General features: G+C 51.7%; 1 protein-coding gene across 1 annotated transcript in view; it reads left to right on the top strand.

Moving 5' to 3' along the window:
• LOC118092051 (SCO-spondin-like) overlaps positions 1–20,016 on the top strand; it is a 200,494-nt gene that overhangs the window by 151,535 nt on the left and 28,943 nt on the right. Inside the window, exons 79-89 of the mRNA XM_088653951.1 lie at positions 526–675; positions 1,785–1,951; positions 2,786–2,946; positions 4,109–4,329; positions 5,232–5,273; positions 5,416–5,586; positions 8,102–8,311; positions 9,563–9,730; positions 9,823–9,957; positions 12,010–12,250; positions 14,058–14,210. Of these exons, the coding sequence (XP_088510077.1) occupies positions 526–675; positions 1,785–1,951; positions 2,786–2,946; positions 4,109–4,329; positions 5,232–5,273; positions 5,416–5,586; positions 8,102–8,311; positions 9,563–9,730; positions 9,823–9,957; positions 12,010–12,250; positions 14,058–14,210 (1,819 nt within the window). The remainder of the gene's footprint in view (positions 1–525; positions 676–1,784; positions 1,952–2,785; positions 2,947–4,108; positions 4,330–5,231; positions 5,274–5,415; positions 5,587–8,101; positions 8,312–9,562; positions 9,731–9,822; positions 9,958–12,009; positions 12,251–14,057; positions 14,211–20,016) is intronic.

Below are 20,016 nucleotides of genomic sequence, written 5' to 3'. Positions count from 1 at the left end.
CTCGTGTAAAAACACGCTGATTCCCGGACCATCCACGGGCCGGATTTAGAAGGCGATTGGGCCGGGTCCAGCTTCGGGCCTCAGTTTGCCTATCCATGTGTTAGATCAGGCACCCCCAAACTTCGGCCCTCCAGATGTTTTGGACTACAATTCCCATCCTCCCCGACCACTGGTCCTGTTAGCTAGGGATCATGAGAGTTGTAGGCCAAAACATCTGGAGGGCCGCAGTTTGGGGATGCCTGTGTTAGATGATGAGTTGCTACGGTAGTTAATGTTGAGTTGTCATCTAGGTATTGTCTTTATTTGTCTGTGTTGTTAAATGTAAATCGTTTTGCAATAAAGTTTTTTTTTAAGGAGTTGTAGCCAAAAGCCTCCGGTGGGCACCTGGTTGGCAGAGGTGGCACCAGAGAGAGCTTCCTTCCTTCCCTCCCTCCCTCCCTCCCTCCCTCCCTCCCTCCCTCCCTCCCTCCCTCCTTCCTTCCTTCCTTCCTTCCCTTGACCTCTGCCTCCTCCGTGTCCCCACAGAGGAGGAAGCCTGGGGTGACTGGTCCCCCTGGGAGCCCTGCAGTGTCTCCTGCGGAGGAGGGGAGCAAATGCGGATCCGCCGTTGCCGGGAGCCCGACTGCCAGGGCTTGGCTGCCCAGAGCAAGACCTGCAACACTCAAGTGTGCCTTGGTGAGTCGGTGGATCCCTCCCTCGAAACTTTTCTCTTGCATGAGAGTTTTCAACTGTTCTTATATGTTTTTTCAATGCTGATTTCATATCTGAAGTCGGTTTTGTTCTGTAAGCTCTAGGGTTTTTTTTGCAATTCATGTTTTTCACTTTTCACCTAAATATTTGTTTTTCACAATGCAAGAATTAAATATTTTATTAAACACATAGCCAAAGTAGTACAATATGATTATACACGTAAGTGACTTACATAGCATTGAACATGACATGTATAGCATTGAAAATGACATGTATCTCTATGTACAGTTGCAGGTATGAAAAATGTATATAAGTCAATGCTATATAAGTCACTTACATTTATAATCATATTGTACTACTTTGGCTATGTGTTTAATAAAATATCTAATTCTTGCATTGTGAAAAACGAATATTTGGGTGAAAAGTGAAAAACATGAATTGCAAAAAATCTAGAGCTACAGAACAAAACCGACTTCAGATATGAAATCAGCACATTGAAATTAGGTTAGAACAACTGCAGATGTCAATGCAACAAAAAAATTGTTCCCCAGTGTAATTACTAACCTCTAACTTAAAATGATCTTTTTATTCAGAAGAAACTTAATAATGCAATTGGCATTTGGCAATAACAAAAGTTCCTTTAGAAACACCATGTACAAAGACTCATCATCTAGTCTCTAGAAACTTGCCATAACATGAAATAATAATAGGTGATGCAAATAGGTGATATATGATGCAAACTACTAATAATTATAAATAGCAGAATGTAGGCATCCTATATATAGAAAGGAGGAAACTAGTGATATTTTAGGGAGCAGGTTAGCAGGCAGGGCCCAGAACTTACATCACAGGAGCCTACACAACACACAAACACCCTTGCTGTATGTAGGTCTTATTTTATTTGTTTTTTATCTTATATTTTGGAAATGTACGGCCAGGTTTTTTTCCCCTTTAAATTTTCTGGGGGCCCCCAAGAGAGTGGGGCCCTAAGCTAGAGCTTGTTTAGCTTATACATAAATCCAGCACTGGTCCTCACCAAGGGACCAAGAGAAGGGCCTCCAGTCACCGTTGCGCTCTTTCTCCCATCCTCTCAGAGGTCGGCTGCCCGGTGGGGCGTCTGTACCGGGAATGCCTGAAGGAAGAGGGGTGCCCCTACAGCTGCGCCCATCTCACCCGCCGGATGGACTGCTTCTCGGACGGCTGTGAGGAAGGGTGCCACTGCCCCGTGGGGACCTACCAGCACAAAGGGGCTTGCGTCCAGGTGGGGACCTCTGAACTTCTCTCTCTCGCTCTGTCCATCATCTTCATGGTTTTTTTTTCCCCTTTACTGCTATTGCTTCCAGGGGCGATATCCACCATGGAGTTTTTGTTGTTGTTTAGTCGTTTAGTCGTGTCCGACTCTTCGTGACCCCATGGACCATAGCACGCCAGGCACTCCTGTCTTCCACTGCCTCTTGCAGTTTGGTCAAACTCATGTTCGTAGCTTCGAGAACACTGTCCAACCATCTTGTCCTCTGTCGTCCCCTTCTCCTAGTGCCCTCCATCTTTCCCAACATCAGGGTCTTTTCCAGGGAGTCTTCACTTCTCATGAGGTGGCCAAAGTATTGGAGCCTCAGCTTCAGGATCTGTCCTTCCAGTGAGCACTCAGGGCTGATTTCCTTAAGAATGGATAGGTTTGATCTTCTTGCAGTCCATGGGACTCTCAAGAGTCTTCTCCAGCACCATAATTCAAAAGCATCCATTCTTCGGCGATCAGCCTTCTTTATGGTCCAGCTCTCACTTCCATACATCACTACTGGAGAAACCATAGCTTGAACTATACGGACCTTTGTAGGCAAGGTGATGTCTCTGCTTTTTAAGATGCTGTCTAGGTTTGTCATTGCTTTTCTCCCAAGAAGCAGGCGTCTTTTAATTTCGTGACTGCTGACACCATCTGCAGTGATCAAGGAGCCCAAGAAAGTAAAATCTCTCACTGCCTCCATTTCTTCCCCTTCTATTTGCCAGGAGGTGATGGGACCAGTGGCCATGATCTTAGTTTTTTTATGATGAGCTTCAGACCATATTTACAAGTCCACTCTCTTTCTCTCTGGCTTAGGAGTGCCCTTGCATCCTGACCGAAGACGCCCTCAAGATGTTCTGGAACCACTCCTCGGACCCCAGCCCCGCTCTGGTCATCCTCACAGCTCAGGGTCAGCAGCTCTCCCCAGGAGAAGAGGTTGCCCCAAACACCACCATCTATTCCGCCTGCAGCAACTGGTGAGCTTGGCCAGATTTCAACCGTTGATTCCATGCCCAGCTCACGGGTGAAGCCTCACCTGTGCCACTGCAGCCTGAAAGACGAGCAGAAAGTGTCTCATCCCACATGCCGCTGCCCCCTGGCATTCCTCGCGGCTGCACACCAGCTTGTTAAAATAATTGTGTGTGTTTTTGTAATTATTTGGAACAAATTTTATATATGCATATAGTTTAATTCAATTAATGATGAATATTCTTTTTATTTGTAAGCCACCTTGAGCCCAGCAAGGGGGGAAAGGCGGGGTATAAATAAATATTTATTATTATTATTATTATTATTATTATTATTATTATTATTATTATGCCTGACAGCTGTTGGTTGCTGGTTTGCCATCGGCTTTCACATCTGCATAGGATTTCAAGAGGCTGCCTTATACAGTGGTACCTTGGTTCTCAAACTTTATCCGTTCCAGAAGTCTGTTCCAAAACCAAGGCGCGCTTTCCCTAGAGCAGAAGTGGCCAGCTTCCAAGAGACTGCGATCTACTCACAGAGTTAAAAGCTGGCAGTGATCTACCCCCTTTTGGGGGGGTTCAGGTCAAAGTTGTTGAGCTTCTTTAGCAGGCATCCCCAAACTTGGCCCTCCGGATGTTTTTGGGACTACAATTCCCATCATCCCTGACCACTGGTCCTGTTAGCTAGGGATCATGGGAGTTGTAGTCCCAAAACATCTGGAGGGCCGAGTTTGGGGATGCCTGTTCTTTAGGGAGGAGGAAAGCGATGCTGAGCTGTTTTAGGAACGAAAACCCTGTTTTCCCTGTTAGGGAAAAAGGTCAAAGTTGTTGAGTTTTGGGGGGGAGAGAAGCCCTGTTTTTTAGGGGTGCAGGGCAAAGATGTTGAGCTTTTTTTTAGGGGAGCCAAAGTTTGTTAGCTTCTTTGGGGGGAGCCACTGATCTACCAGTGATCTACCACCGACATCCAGTGATCTACTGGTAGATCATGATCTACCTGTTGGACATGCCTGCCCTAGAGGAATAATGCAAAAACGGGTTAATCCATTCCAGACTTTTAAAAACAACCCCTAAAGCAGCAGTTGAGGATTATCTTAGAACTGTTGGAAGGAACCTACAGGGGCCACCTGCTGACTTGGGGACCCATCCTGACTGTCGCATCTCCTCCATTCAGCTCCTGCCGCAACGGGCAGCTCGCCTGCGCTTTCTCCCGCTGCCCCGTGGATGGGGGCTTCTCAGCCTGGAGCCCGTGGGCCCCTTGCTCCTTAACCTGTGGGGGGCTGGGGAACATGACCAGGACGCGAGAGTGCGCCAACCCCAAGCCTGCCAACGGCGGGAAGGACTGCGCCGGCCCTCGGTTGGACATCAAGTACTGTCAGACGCTGGATTGCCAAGGTAAGAGGGCAGAGTCAGGAGCAAAGGTGCCTAATTTTTATTATTATTATTATTATTATTATTATTATTATTATTATTATACCCCCGCCCATCTGGCTGGGTTTCCCTAGCCACTCTGGGAGGCTCCCAACAGGACATTAAAAACACGATCAAACCTTTAAAACTTCCCTAAACAGGACTGCCTTCAGATGTCTTCTAAAAGTCAGATAGTTATTTACTTTCTTGACATCTGATGAGAGGGCGCCACCACCGAGAAGGCCCTCTGCCTGGTTCCCTGTGAAAAATCCAGAAGCATTTTTGCTAGGCATTTCAGGTCAAGAGTTGCCGAAAGAGAAGAAATAATAATAATAATAATAATAATAATAATAATAATAATAATAATAATAATATATTATTATTATTATTATTATTATTATTATTGGTACCCCACCCATCTGGCTGGGTTTTCCCAGCCACTCTGGGTGGCTTCCAACAAAATATTAAAATACATTGGTCTGTTAAACATTAAAAGCTTCCCTAAATAGGGGCTGCCTTCAGATGTCCTCTAAATGTCAGGTACTGTAGTTGTTTTTCTTTTCGACACCTGGTGAGAGGGCATTCCACAGGGTGGGTGCCACCACCGAGAAGGCCCTCTGTTTGGTTCCCTGTAACTTGGCTTCTCGCAGTGAGGGAACCGCCAGAAGGCCCTCGGAGCCTACTGGGGAATCCCAGCCAGATGGGCAGGGTATTATTTTTATTATTATTCGTTCTGCCCAACGGCATGCAGCCGGTCAGTGCACCAGCTGCCTGGCCCCTGGTTTTGCCACAAATCATCACGGAGGTGGTTTTCTCCAAGCGGGAACCTGTGTGAAGTCTGCCACCATTGGTTAACCCCAACATATTCTTTTCCTCCTTCTTCACAGCGGTGGCTGGACCCACAAAAGAGCCCATCTCTGTCGTCCCAGGTAAGGTGGGGAGAGAGGAATGAGGAGGACCAAAAGTCTGGTTTAGAAGCCCTCTCCTCGGCCTGTTCCCTTTGGGGAGGCAGAGGAACCCCACCCCACCCCAGCCCAGAAAGCAAAGCCGCTCCTCTGCCCCACTCTCCAGGCTCCGAGGAGGACAGCTTCACCCCTTGGTCACCCTGGACGCCTTGCTCCAAAACCTGCAGCGACCCCGACCTCCCGGCCCTCAAGACCCGCATGCGGTTCTGCCAAGGGTGGGCCAACTGCACGGGGGACTCGTTCCAGGAGCGAGAATGCAACCTGCCCCAGTGCACAGGTGAGGAACCCAGAGCCAGCCGCCCAGAGGGGCTGGGATAACACCCAGCCAGGTGGGCAGGGTACAAATGATGGAATTACTGTTATAGTTATTAGGAACGGGGCTCGGGGCTCACGCCTGCTGGTTAGTGGGTGGGCTGAATAACACAGGAAGACCTTCCCCACTTGGGACAGAGCAGCAGCGGGCGCAAAGTGATGCTCACTGGGGCAAAGAATCTTAATTTCTCACGGGGTCTGAACTGGAAGTGACAGACCGGGAACGAGACCTTTGGGATCAGGGTGGATAGCCCAATAAAGAGGTTGACGCGATGTGAAAAATGCAGATTCCACACTACTTATCCTTAAGAAAGGAATTGAAAATAAAACTGCCAACATCATCATGCCGTTTCACAAATCTATGGTGCATTTGGAGTTCTGCCGCGCACAGTTCTGGTTACCTCACCCCAAAAAGAGTATTGTAGGGTTGGGATTGTCAAACTCAGCCAAGAGCATAAGGTCGGACAGATTCCTCACTGGCCTTGCAGACAATTTCATTGTCCAGAAAGTGGGAGAAGCAACAAGAAGATCAGCCATTTTAGATCTGGTCCTAACCAATAGTGATGACCTGGTTAGTGGGGTAGAAGTGGCAGGAGCATTCGGTGGGAGTGATATCATGCTCTTCTGGAGTTTAAGCTCTGGTCAGACCTCACCTGGAGTACTGTGTCCAGTTCTGGGCACCACAGTTCAAGAAGGATACTGACAAGCTGGAACGTGTCCGGAAGAGGGCAACCAATATGGTCAAAGGCCTGGAAACGATGCCTTATGAGGAACGGCTTAGGGAGCTTAGGGAGGGGGTTGGACTGGATGGCCCTTGTGCTCTCTTCCAACTCTATGATTCTATGATTGTAAGCGGAAAGGAGCAACCAAGCATAGTAAGACTCAAATCCTAGACTTTAAGAAAGTCAACTTCAGAAAACTAAGGGAAACGCTGGGTGAGATCCCATGGACAGAAATACTAAAAGGGAAGGGAGTTCATGATGGTTGGGAGTTTGTTAAAAGGGAGATATTAAAAGCACAACTTCAGGCAATACCAATGAAACGGAAACATGGAAGGTGCCTAAAGAAGCCAGGGTGGCTGTCTAAAGAACTTTTAGCTGAGTTGAGATTTAAAAGGGGTATGTACAAAAAATGGGAAAAGGGGGAAATCACCAGAGAGGAATTCAAACATATAGCCAGCACGTGTAGAGACAAAGTCAGAAAAGCTAAAGCACAGAATGAACTCAGGATAGCCATGTTCAAATATAGAAAAGGATGTCATATAGAGGAGGGAGAAGGGGATGTTTTCTGCTGCTCCAGAGAAGCGGACACGGAGCAATAGATTCAAACTACAAGAAAGAAGATTCCACCTAAACATTAGGAAGAACTTCCTGACAGTAAGAGCTGTTCGACAGTGGAATTTGCTGCCAAGGAGTGTGGTGGAGTCTCCTTCTTTGGAGGTCTTTAAGCAGAGGCTTGACAGGCATATGTCAAGAATGCTTTGATGGTGTTTCCTGCTCGGCAGGGGGTTGGACTGGATGGCCCTTGTGGTCTCTTCCAGCTCTAGGATTCTATGATTCTATGAAAGGATCAGGAAAGGACCCCTGGACTTATCAAGGGGGTGGAGCAACTATAAGTAAAGGAAGCAGCATTTGGGGGTTTTCAGTTTACAGAAAAAGCGAGTAAGTTCACATCCAGACTTCCTTTTGCACTGTGCTTTCCAGGCACCGTGTTTTTTCTTTGTTCGTTTTTTCTCCTGTTGCTTTCTTCGGAAAAACTCTTGTTTTACCACTGAATCAGGGGGGGGGGGGGAACCCAGCATTTTGCAGAAAATCCAATTGCCACTCGCTCCAATTCAGCAGTAAAAAACAGGAGTTTTCCCAGGGAAAGCGCCGGCACACAAGCAAAAATGCTCGGCTGTGGAGCGTTTAAAGCCTAGAAAAACAGCACAGAAGGAAGTTTCGATGAGCCCCTAAGAGGCAACATAGTAGAAGTTTATAAAATGATGCCCGGCCTGGAGAAAGGGGATGGAGAAAGGTTTTTCTCCTGTCATAAGACTGGGAACACGTGGACATCCAATGAAGCTGAATGTTGGAAAATGCAGGGCAGATAAAAAGAAGTCCATCGTCACGCAGCTCTTTGTTAAACTGTGGAACTCCCTCCCACAGGAGGCAGAGGTACCCACCGGCCTAGATGGCTTTAAAAGAAGATTAGGCAAATTCATGGAGGGTCAGCAATGGCCACGAGCCAGGATGTCTCCGCTCTGCCTCAACAGCTGGAGGCAGCGATGCTTCTGAATTCCACTTGCTGGAAACCATAGGAGGGGAGAGTAGGCTCTTGTGTTCGAATCCTGCTTGCGGGTTTCCCATAACGGGCACCTGCTTGGCCACTGGGAGAACGGGGTGCTGGTCCAGGTGGGCCCTTGGCCTGATCCAGCAGCAGGCTCTTTTAAAAGCGATGGCGCAGAATGACCCTCTGCCTTTTTCTGCTGCCTCCCACAGACGGCCCCCTGTGCCAGGACGAGGAGTGCCTGGGACTGAACTGCACTTGGAACGCCTGGTCTCCCTGGAGTGCATGCTCTCGCAGCTGCGGGGTGGGCCAGCAGCAGCGCCTGCGGACCTACAACCCACCGGGGCAAGGAGGGCACTGGTGCCGAGATATCTTGACGGCCAACGCGGAGCGGCGCTTCTGCAACCTGCAGGCTTGCAAAGGTAGGAGTCGCACGCAGGTCCTGCTGTCTCCCCTCGAGTTCTCCATGGCGTAGAGAAAGTGGACAGAGAAAGGCCTTTTTCACCCTCATCACGCTATAACCACATGGTTAGACTGCGGAACTCCCTGCCACAGGGATGGCCACCAACACAGCTGGCTTTAAAAGAGGATTAGGCAAATTCATGGAGGAGGAGGAGAGGGCGATGGAGGGCAACTAGCCAGGCTGGCTGTGCTCTGACTCCACATGCTTCTGAAGACCAGCTGAAGACCAACCCCGGAAGGAGAGGGCTGTTCTTGTGCTCAGATCCTGCTTGCAGGTTTCCAACAATGGGCATCTAGTTGGTCCCTGTGAGGACAGGATGCAGGACCAGATGAGCCATTGGCCTGCTCCAGCCAGGTCTCCTTATGTTGTTATGAGTGAAACCTCCAACACCAAGGGCAGTCTGTCTAGATTCCTAGGTTCCTACGGGTATCTGGGCCCTGTGAGAACAGGATGCTGGACCAGATGGGGCCCCTTTGGCCTGATCCAGCACATGCTCTTCTGAGTTATTACAACTTGCCCAGGTGCCTCTTTCCTCTGGTCAGCCAGTCCCCGAGTTCAAGATTTGGCTGGCTTCCCCCAGGGAAATTCAGGGCCAGAGCTAAAAGGCAAGATCCCTCTCTGGCAATTCTCCACAATCCAGCCTCTGGGAACGAGACTTCCAAACACCCCAAGAGCCAGTGTGGTGCAGTGGTTAGAGCAGGCATCCCCAAACTTCGGCCCTCCAGATGTTTTGGACTACAATTCCCATCTTCCCCGACCACTGGTCCTGTTAGCTAGGGATCATGGGAGTTGTAGGCCAAAACATCTGGAGGGCCGCAGTTTGGGGATGCCTGGGTTAGAGAGTGTTGGACCAGGACCTGGGTGACCAGGGTTCAAATCCCCCTCACCCAGCCGTGAAGCCTCGGGTCATTGACTCACTCTCATCCATGCCTCCCTCGCAGACTGTTGTGAGGATGCAGAGGAGAAGCTGGGCGTGCCACCTTGAGCTCCTTGGAGGAAAGGTGGGGTTAAAACGCCAAAATAAAGGGACAAAATAAAATATCCTGTGGCAAGGAGTTCCGAAGATGAGCTGGCTTTTGGGTGCATCGGCATTTGTTGGGATGTGGAGGGGAGGGTGAGGAATGGCTCAGAGCCCGTCCCCTTTGCATGTCCATCCGGCCCACCCTAGACAGCCCCCCCTCTCAGCCCCCCTTTGTCCCCCCCTGTGCAGTGGACGGTGCCTGGTCCAAGTGGAGCCCCTGGTCGTGGTGCGACCGCCTCTGCGGTGGGGGGCGCTCGTCACGGACGAGGATGTGCGCCAGCCCCCCGCCCAAGAACGGAGGGCGCCACTGCCCTGGGGAGAAGTACCAAGTGCGCGTCTGCAACCCCAAACCCTGCGGTAAGTTGGGGGGAAGAGGAGAGTTGCCCCCTCCCCAAAGACCCAACTCCCCTCCCTGGACCACAGCAAGATAACAGGCGGCTCTCTCCCAGCAGAGGAGGGCTGCCCCCCAGAGATGCTCGTGGTGGGCTGTGCCAATGAATGCCCACGCCACTGCTGGGACCTCCAGGAGGGCATCGCCTGCCAGGACGGAGAGGTTTGTGAGCCCGGCTGCCGGTGCCCGGAGGGTAAGCAATGTTCTTTTGCCTGCCCCATGGTACATTTAGACACGGGGAATATTCCCCAATTGTTCTTTCGTTTTTATTTATTCCGTAAATTTCATACGCCACTGGATGGTGGGGGAAAACTTCACGGGGGTCTACCAAAAAAAAAAAGATAAAGCGATAAAACCATCAAGGGAAATTCGCAGCGATGGTTTAAAACAGGCCGAAAATTAAAATGTTAAAATGGGTTGGAATTCTAATCCCCTTTCTAAGAATCTCAGCAGGGTCGCCTGAACAATATAATGCTTTGAGTAGGTGCCGTAAAGAGCGCCTGCCTGACGTCAAGAGGCAGGGAGTTCCCAAGGGCACACTAAAAGATCAAGTTGCTACAAATGCAGAACGGGGGGTTATGTGTAACGATGCGAGTTCTGCAGAACAAGCGGGCGCATGTGCACTAAGGCGAGATCACGGGCAAACTGGTCCCAAGTTGTTCTGTTGCAATTGTAACATTGGGGCTCTTTGTAAAGCAAGAAAACGGCAAATTGTGCAGCTGTTGGAGAGCTCAGGAGGGGAGAGTGGCTCTCGCACAGGGTTCAGCAATCATTTTCAGCAGGGGGCCGGTCCACTGTCCCTCAGACCTTGTGGGGGGCCAGACTATATTTTGGGGGGGAAATATGAACGAATTCTTACACCCCACAAATAACCCAGAGATGCATTTTAAATAAAAGGACACATTCTACTCATGTAAAAACATGCTGATTCCCGGACCGTGCACAGATTGAGAAGGCGACTGGGCCGCATCCGGCCCCCTGGCCTTAGTTTGCCTACCCCTGCTGTTGCATTCAACTCCTGCTTGCAGGTTTCCTATTAGGGTCTCTGGTTGGCCGCTGTGAGAGCAGGATGAGGCACTAAGTGGGGCTGTTGGCCTGATCCGGCAATGTTCTTAATCTTAAGCATGGGTAGGCAAATTAAGGCCCAGGGGCCAGATTGGGCCCAATCACCTTCCAAAACCGGCCGGCGGAATTAGTTCATTTCCACCCCCCTCTCCAAAATATAGTCCGGCCCCCCACAAGCTCTGAGGGACAGTGGACCGGCCCCCTGCTGAAAAAGTTTGCTGACCCCTGTTCTTAAGGGTGCTATATCCACCTTGGATGGCTTTAAAGGAGGGTTAGAAAAATTCACGGAGGAGGAGGAGGCTGTCCGTGGCCCCCACCCCCCGTGGCTCTGTTCTGTGTCCAGTCTCAGAGGACGTGTGACCACTGTATTCTGCTCTGCTCAGACGTCACCTGGAGTACTGTGTCCAGTTCTGGGCACCACTGTTCAAGAAGGATACTGACAAGCTGGAACGTGTCCAGAGGAGGGCAACCAAAATGGTCAAAGGCCTGGAAACGATGCCTTATGAGGAACGGCTTAGGGAGCTGGGTATGTTTAGCCTGGAGAAGAGAAGGTTAAGGGGTGATATGATAGCCATGTTCAAACATATAAAAGGATGTCATATAGAGGAGGGAGAAATGTTGTTTTCTGCTGCTCCAGAGAAGCGGACACAGAGCAATGGATTCAAACTACAAGAAAGAAGATTCCACCTCAACATTAGGAAGAACTTCCTGACAGTAAGAGCTGTTCGGCAGTGGAATTTGCTGCCAAGGAGTGTGGTGGAGTCTCCTTCTTTGGAGGTCTTTAAGCAGAGGCTTGACAGGCATATGTCAAGAATGCTTTGATGGTGTTTCCTGCTTGGCAGGGGGTTGGACTGGATGGCCCTTGTGGTCTCTTCCAACTCTACAATTCTATGATTCTATGAATATCTTGTTGCTGGGAGTCACAGGGGAGGAAAGGGCAGGTGTTGTGCTAAGGTCCCACTTTTCGAGCTCCCCTTGGGGGCATCTGGTGGGCACCAGGTTGGCGAAGGTGGGCAGGGTGCAAGGATAAGTGCTCCTTGTAAGGGCGCCAGGAAGGGAGAAGGGGGGAGATGGGAAGAGCCGGTCTTTCCAGTCCCCTGATTCCAGCCGTCTGTGGGTCTCAGCCCTCTTCCTCACTTGCTTTCCCCTTCCTGCTCCCCCCCCTGCTCTCCTCCCCCAGGGACGCTGGAGCAGGACGGCGCCTGCATCCCCCCTGCCCACTGCGAGTGCACCGATGCCCAGGGGCACAGCTGGGCTCCGGGCAGCGTCCGCGACGACGGCTGCGACAACTGCACCTGCGCCGGGGGGAGGCTCCTCTGCACCAACCACACCTGCGCCCCCGGCGAGTGCGCCTGGAGTCTCTGGTCCAGCTGGTCCCAGTGCAGCGTCACCTGCGGGAACGGCCTGCACACCCGCTTCAGGTATCGTTCAGGGAATCAGACAGGTGAAACTCGGAAAATTAGAATATCGTCGAAAAGTGCATTCATTTCAGGCGGGTCCATTATAAATCGTATGGAATTAATGAAATGTAATAATAGTGATGTTTATTTTTGTTTATTTTTGTATTATTGTAACTATTTGTTTTATTACTGTGGCTTGGGAGGCGCTGTTGCCCTGCCGCCCAGTAAAAAGCCTCGCTCCGCAGCTACCTCGCTCACCTGCACGGCGCGCACTTTGCTTCTTCCTCGCTCGGGCGGAGGCGAGGGGCGGGCCAGGGAGGGGCGTCAGCGGCCGCCGCTGACGCCCCTCCCTGGCCTGCCCCTCGCCTCCGCCCGAGCGGGAAGAAGCAACGTGCTCTCCGGCTGAGCAAGTGAGCAAGGAGCCAGCCACCGAGCGATGCTTTTTACCATGTGGCAGGGCTCGGCTTGGGAGTCGCGGGGTGGGGGGTGGGGCGCCGAGTGCCACCCCCCTCCAGAGTGGCATCCGGGGCAGCCTGCCCCCAACGTACCCCTTGCTACGCCCCTGGTTGGAAGGGACCCCGGGGGGTCATCTAGTCCAACCCCCCTGCCATGTAGGAATCTCAGCTCAAGCATCCATGACAGATGGTCACCCAGCCTCTGCTTAAAAACCTCCAAGGAAGGAGAGTCCCCCATCTCTCAGAAGAGTCTGTTCCACTGCTGAACAGCCCTTACTGTCAGAAAGTTTTTTGTGTGTGCGTGAATAATTTTTATTACACTTTCTGTTTTACCATTTAGAATATTCATTTAGACCAGGCATCCCCAAACTGCGGCCCTCCAGATGTTTTGGCCAACAACTCCCATGATCCCTAGCTAACAGGACCAGTAGTCGGGGAAGATGGAAATTGTAGTCCAAAACATCTGGAGGGCCGAAGTCTGGGGGTGCCTGATTTAGACGACCTTAAAATATCCACGACTTCCCTTCTTCTCTTTCCATGGTTCATTTTGCATAGCATAAATCCCTGCATATTTTATATAAACGAAGCCATTCAGAATTCCATTATTACACCCATCAAAACTTATTTACACTGTTGGATTTATCTTAATGCTGGCAGCGTTTTCAAGTGTACACAATTATCCCCCATATATTCAATAAAGGTTTTCCAATATTCTTTAAATGAATGATCTTCTTGTTCTCTTATTCTATGTTAGATCCGCAAGCTGCGCATATTCCAACAGTTTAAGTTGCCATTCTTCTTAAGTTGTTTTCCATTTTGGGGCTCACAAAACACGGGGCGCAGTAGTGGCACACATAAATAACCTTTTTGGACACCTGGGAATTTCCATCTGAATTATCCCCAACAAAAAGGACTCTGGGTTGTTGTTTTTTAGAAAGGTGTAAACATTTTTTTCGATTCATTTTGGGTCATTTCCCAATACTCTTTTACCCTTTTACAAGTCCACAACCGCCTCTTTGAACCTCCAGCCCTTATCTGATTCTGCCTTGTACATCTTAGCAAGTCTACTCAGAGTTAAATAAAGACCACCTGTAAATCAATTTCACGTAGTTCTCCTTCAAATAATAACATGCTGTGTGCGATCCGTCAGAACCTTGTTCCTGGTGCTATGGATTGCTGGATTGTGTTAAATCCTGCCTTTTCCTCCAGGGAGCTCGAGGCGACTTACCTTGGAGCTGCTTGGAGGAAAAAAGCAGGAGACAAATGCAACGGAACAAATAAATTAAAATGAATTGGATTCCCTGGGGTTGGGGGTCTGCTTCCTTCTGGCCCAGCACGCGGTGAAGGGTGCCTGTTTGTCCTCCCCCCTCCAGGACCCCCACGTCCGGCTCCTGGGCTGCTGAGTGCCTGAAGGAGGAGCTGCAGACTCGCCCCTGCGCCCCAGGCGCCTGCCCCCCTCTGTGCCTGCGCGAGGGGCAGGAGATGGGTCTGGGGAGCACCTGGCTCCTGGGAGAGTGCCAGCAATGGTGAGTGCCTCCCTCGACTCAGAGAGCGGAGTCCCATGCAATATTGATTGATTATTGCCTTTGTGTTCGAATCCTACTTCCTAGTTTCCTAGCCTCTTTTCTTTTAAGGACTATTTCTCTCCAGGTGGCTCTGAAGAGCTGCTGCCAGTCAGAGTAGGCACTCCTGGGCTAGATGGAGCAATGACATGAAGTGTTATAACACCCACGTACACCCCATGCCTTCGACAGGCATGTCAGCTCTCCTTTAATAATAATAATAATAATAATAATAATAATAATAATAATAATAATAATAATAATAATTTATTTATACCCCGCCCTCCCCAGTCAAAACCGGGCTCGGGGCGGCTCACACCAATAAAATTACAATAAAACATAAAAAGCAATTAATTAAAATACAGTATTAAAATTTAAAATGCAGCCTGATTTAGAATCATAGAATCGTAGAGTTGGAAGAGACCACAAGGGCCACCCAGTCCAACCCCCTGCCAAGCAGGAAACACCATCAAAGCATTCTTGACATATGCCTGTCAAGCCTCTGCTTAAAGACCTCCAAAGAAGGAGACTCCACCACACTCCTTGGCAGCAAATTCCACTGCCAAACAGCTCTTACTGTCAGGAAGTTCTTCCTAATGTTGAGGTGGAATCTTCTTTCTTGTAGTTTGAATCCGTTGCTCCGTGTCCGCTTCTCTGGAGCAGCAGAAAACAACCTTTCTCCCTCCTCTATATGACATCCTTTTATATATTTGAACATGGCTATCATATCACCTGAAATATACTCGGAGTCGAGAGTGAATTTCATGCTCTTTATTCAGCTCATATTCATCAAGGAGAAGAAGAGAAGACGAATCGCTCTTTTCCCAAAACCATCTGCTTATATACATTATTTACACAATGGGCCTTGCGTGATTGGCTACTTCAGGGCTACACCTGTGGGCCAATTATATTGTGGATTGACTTCTGCCTGCAGCCTGATTGGCTGCTCCTACAGGCCAATCAGGTAGCAGATTCACTTCTGCCAGCCGCCTGATTGGCTGCTCCAGCAGGCCAATCAGGTTGCGGATTCACTTCCACCTGGAGTTGGATTGGGTAGCTCCCGCTGATTCTGAATCCTATTGTTCTAGGATTCAGCTCAGTACATAACACCCCTCCCCTCTAAGTTCCAGTCCTGCCCGGGAAGTTGCATTCGTAGTCCCCAAGGTCTGCTGGCCGCCTCCGTGTGCGTTGTGGCCTGGGGTGTTCCTTGGTCAGGGGTTCTGGTTCTGGCTCGTGTTCCGAGGCTGCTGGCTGTGCCGGGGCTGTCTGGTCTGGCGCCACTGAACCACTAGGTTGTGACTCTGGTTCCGGTGTCCTTCCAGCCTCGGGGCGCCCCTCTGTGCCTACTGCTTCTGCTTCCCCTGCCCACCCCTCTCGCTCTACAGGCCTCACTGCCCTGCTGTCCCCTTGGGACCCCTCTGTCCCGCTCTCCTCCCGGGTTCCTCCTGGGAATCGTCGCCGTAGCTGGTCGCAGTGGCGGCGCCAACATTGCCCCCCTTCCGTTAGTACCTCGTACGACACGGGACCGGTCACCTTGGTGACTGTGGCGGGTACCCATGCTGGGCCTGCCCCAAAATTCTTTGCATACACTGGGTCCTGGGCCACAAATGTCCGGGGGTTCCTGCCTTTCCCCACCACTACCTCATCCTGAGCTCTGTCGGGGTGAAGTCGGTCCAGTCTAGTTGCAAGGCGCCGGCCCATGAGTAGTTCAGCTGGGCTCCGGCCCGTCGTTGTGCTTGGGGTGCTGTGCTGTGCTAGAAGAAATGCGGCAAGGCGGTATTCCCAGTCCCCTTGTGTTATGCGGCGGAGGCTGTCCTTGGTGGTCCGCACCATGCGCTCCGCTTGGCCATTGGTGGCAGGGTGGAATGGTGCTGAGCGGATGTGGCGGATGGCGTTCTGCGCTGTGAAGGTCTGGAACTCCTCTGACGTGAATGCGGTTCCATTGTCCGAGACGAGGGTGTCAGGGAGCCCGTGGGTTGCAAACAGCTTACGTAGTACCCGGATGGCTGCCGCCGTAGAAGTGGACGGTACCAGTGCGACCTCCAGCCATTTGGTGTAGGAATCCACCACTATGAAGAATGTTTTTCCCTGGAAGGGGCCAGCGAAGTCCACGTGCAAGCGTGACCATGGATGTCGGGCGGACTCCCAGGGCTGGACTGGGGCCCTTGGGGGATCCGGGCGGGATTCTTGGCAGGTCTGGCAGTGTTGGACCCAGGCCTCTATCTCTCTGTCAATCCCCGGCCACCACACATAACTCCTGGCAAGGGCCTTCATCCTCACTACCCCTGGGTGTGTCTCGTGTAGGGCTGTGAGGACCCTTTTGCGGAGGGGCTGGGGAACAACGACCCTGCTTCCCCATAACAGGCACCCCTTGTGGGCCGACAGTTCATGTTTGCGGTTTGTGTAGCCAGCGAATTCTGGCCCGGGGCTGCTGCTGGGCCATCCTCGCCACACCCAGTCCAGGACCCGGGAGATGACCCTATCTTTTGTGGAATGGTGCGCAACTTCTTGTGCCTGAATGGGTCGGTCGGGAAGCAGCTCCAGGGTCATAACCTCTTGTGCAGGCGCTGGGTCGGGGCCTGTTTCTGGTAGTGGTAGCCTGCTGAGTGCGTCTGCGTGGCCCATCGCCTTCCCAGGGCGGTGGGTTAGTGCATACTGGTAGCCGGCAAGGAAAATTGACCACCTGAGGACACGTGGAGACAACACTTGGGGGGTCTGCTTCTCGGGGGCAAACAGGCCAAGCAACGGCTTGTGGTCAGTCACTATGGTAAAGGGCCGCCCGTACAAGAAATCATGGAATTTTTTTACGCCCTTCACGATTGCCAGACCCTCCTTGTCAATCTGTGAGTAGTTTCGTTCGGCTGCAGCAAGCGTCTGGGAGAAGTATGCCACCGGCACCTCTCTTCCATCCGGGAGTTGGTGTCCCAGGACAGCGCCGATGCCATAGGGAGAGGCGTCGCATGCCAGCACCACTGGCAGCTTCTCGTCGAAGTGTGCCAAGACCGAGTTCGAGACGAGCAAGTCCTTGACTGCCTGGAATGCGGCCCTTTGTCGCTGGCCCCACACCCAAGGGGCCCTTTTATCTAGGAGTCTGTGTAGGGGCTCCGCTACCGCTGCCTTATGGGGAAGGAAGGCATGGTAAAAGTTCAATAGTCCCAAGAATGACTGAAGTTCGGGCTTGCTCTTGGGCGCTGGGGCCTCACAAATGGCCCGTACCTTGTCACCGGTTGGATGGACCCCTTCTGCGTCCACCTTAAATCCCAGAAAGTCCACCTGCGGCACTCCCAGTAAACACTTTTCCCGCTTCACCTTGAGGCCCGCCGTCTGGAAACGGTGCAGGACGGAGCGGAGGCGGTCCTCAAATTCCTCTGGTGTGGGCCCGGCGATCAGTACATCATCAAAGAAGGGGGTGACGCCAGGAATCCCTTTAAGGAGAGAGTCCATTAGATTCTGGAATATGCCTGGTGCCACGCTAACGCCAAATTGCAGCCGCTTTACTCTGAATGCCCCTCTGTGCGTCACAATCGTCTGAGCCTCTGCTGTGGCTTCGTCCACAGGCAACTGTTGATACGCTTGGGCCAAGTCCAGTTTGCCAAAGATTTTTGACCCAGCCAGGGTGGCGAGGACATGGCTGACCACTGGCACTGGGTATGCATGGGCCGTGAGAGCCTTGTTTATGGTGCATTTGTAGTCTGCACAGATGCGGACCGAACCGTTAGGCTTGACGGGTGTGACAATTGGAGTTTCCCAGGGGGCGTTGGGCACCGGCTCCAGCACTCCTTGCTCCACGAGCCGGTCCAATTCCTCGTCTATGCGGGGTTTCAGGGCGAACGGGACCTGGCGGGCCTTGTGCCTGATGGGTCGTACAGCGGGGTCTAGCTGTAGGGCAATGGGGGGTCCTGTATATCGTCCCAATGCTCCATCGAAAACCCCTGGAAACTCTTTGCATATGGCGTCCACGTCCACTTGTAAGCTAGTGCGGTTCACCCCGGTAACGGCTAGCCCCAGAGGTCCAAACCATGCCAGTCCCAGTAAGCTAACGTAGGGGCCCTTAACTACCAGCAAGTCCAATTGTTGCTTTCGCCCTCGATATTGCACCCTGAAGGTCCCCACCCCCATTGTAGGGACCTTACGTTTCTGGAAGTCCCGGAGGGTGAATGGGGCCGGCCTTAGTTTGGGACCCCCATTAGGGCACAGTTCCCTTAATGTTCGGGCCGAGATTATGGATAGAGTTGAACCCGTGTCCAGCTCCATGCGGCATGGGGCTCCCTCTATCTGTACCTCTATATAAATTTTCTCTGTGCTGGGATGGGGCAACTGGAATACCTGGTAGTCCGTGATCTCCGTCGAGTTGCCTTGGTGCATGGTGCCGTGTGACCTGGGGCTCCTGGGTCGGTCATCTGATGCTTGTCGACGGGTGAGTCGAGCCCGACACACCCGGGCGATGTGTCCCAATTTTCTGCACTGCCTGCACTCTGCGTTGCGGAAACGACAGGTCCTCCTCTCGTGGTTCTCCCCGCAGCTTGCACAGTTCCCTCCTTCTCGTCGAGGCTGCTGTGGTGTGTGTGCTGCTTGAGTGCGCCGCTGTACTCGGTGTACTTCCTCCCTGTCAGATTCGGATTCGTCGGTGAGGTCTTCGTGGTAGACCCTCGGTTGGGATGGCGGGGCCGGTCGTGCCTCTTGCGTTGACCTCTCGGCGGCTTCGGTTGCCAGGGCTTCCTCCAGAGCAATCTGGAACGTGAGGTCTTTTTTGGCGTAGAGGCGTCGTTGCAACATCTCGTCCCTCAGGCCACCGACGAGGCGGTCACGAAGCATGTTCTCCAACTCTGAGAAGTTGCATAACCGGGCGGCTTGGCGGAGGGAGGTCACAAACCCAGTTATGGTTTCCCCTGGGGCTTGCCGCTTTGCGTAGAAGGCATTTCGGCAAGCTACCACCGAGGGCTGTGGTGAAAAGTGCTCCTTCAGCCGTTCCATTATTGTTTTGTAAGAGACGGTAGCGACATCTCTAGGTGCAAGGAGAGCCCGGGCGATTTCAAACGTCTCCTCTCCACAGACGCTGAAGAATGTCGCCCTCTTCATGGCATCGTTGGTGACTTCTTTCGCTTGCAGGAGGAAGTTGAAACGGGCGGCGTACCCTTCCCAGTCTCCTGATGCTGGTTTGAATGGCAAGAAGCTGCTGTCGGTTGCCATTCTGGGTTCCTTGGGTCCTGGAGCTGAAGCCTGGATGCACGGTGCGATGCAGCGGTGCAGCAGGTGGCGGTGCTGCGGTGCAGTGCGTGGTGGCGGTCAGCTCAGCAGGATCCCACCTTCGTCGCCAGTGAAATATACTCGGAGTCGAGAGTGAATTTCATGCTCTTTATTCAGCTCATATTCATCAAGGAGAAGAAGAGAAGACGAATCGCTCTTTTCCCAAAACCATCTGCTTATATACATTATTTACACAATGGGCCTTGCGTGATTGGCTACTTCAGGGCTACACCTGTGGGCCAATTATATTGTGGATTGACTTCTGCCTGCAGCCTGATTGGCTGCTCCTACAGGCCAATCAGGTAGCAGATTCACTTCTGCCAGCCGCCTGATTGGCTGCTCCAGCAGGCCAATCAGGTTGCGGATTCACTTCCACCTGGAGTTGGATTGGGTAGCTCCCGCTGATTCTGAATCCTATTGTTCTAGGATTCAGCTCAGTACATAACATCACCCCTTAACCTTCTCTTCTCCAGGCTAAACATACCCAGCTCCCTAAGCCGTTCCTCATAAGGCATTTTAAGTA

This window comes from Zootoca vivipara, chromosome 11 (genome assembly GCF_965207765.1).
Source record: "Zootoca vivipara chromosome 11, rZooViv2.hap1.1, whole genome shotgun sequence".
Taxonomy (NCBI): Eukaryota; Metazoa; Chordata; class Lepidosauria; order Squamata; family Lacertidae; genus Zootoca; species Zootoca vivipara.
The sequence above is the reverse complement of the archived record's forward strand: the minus strand, read 5'-3'. Positions and strand labels throughout refer to the sequence as shown.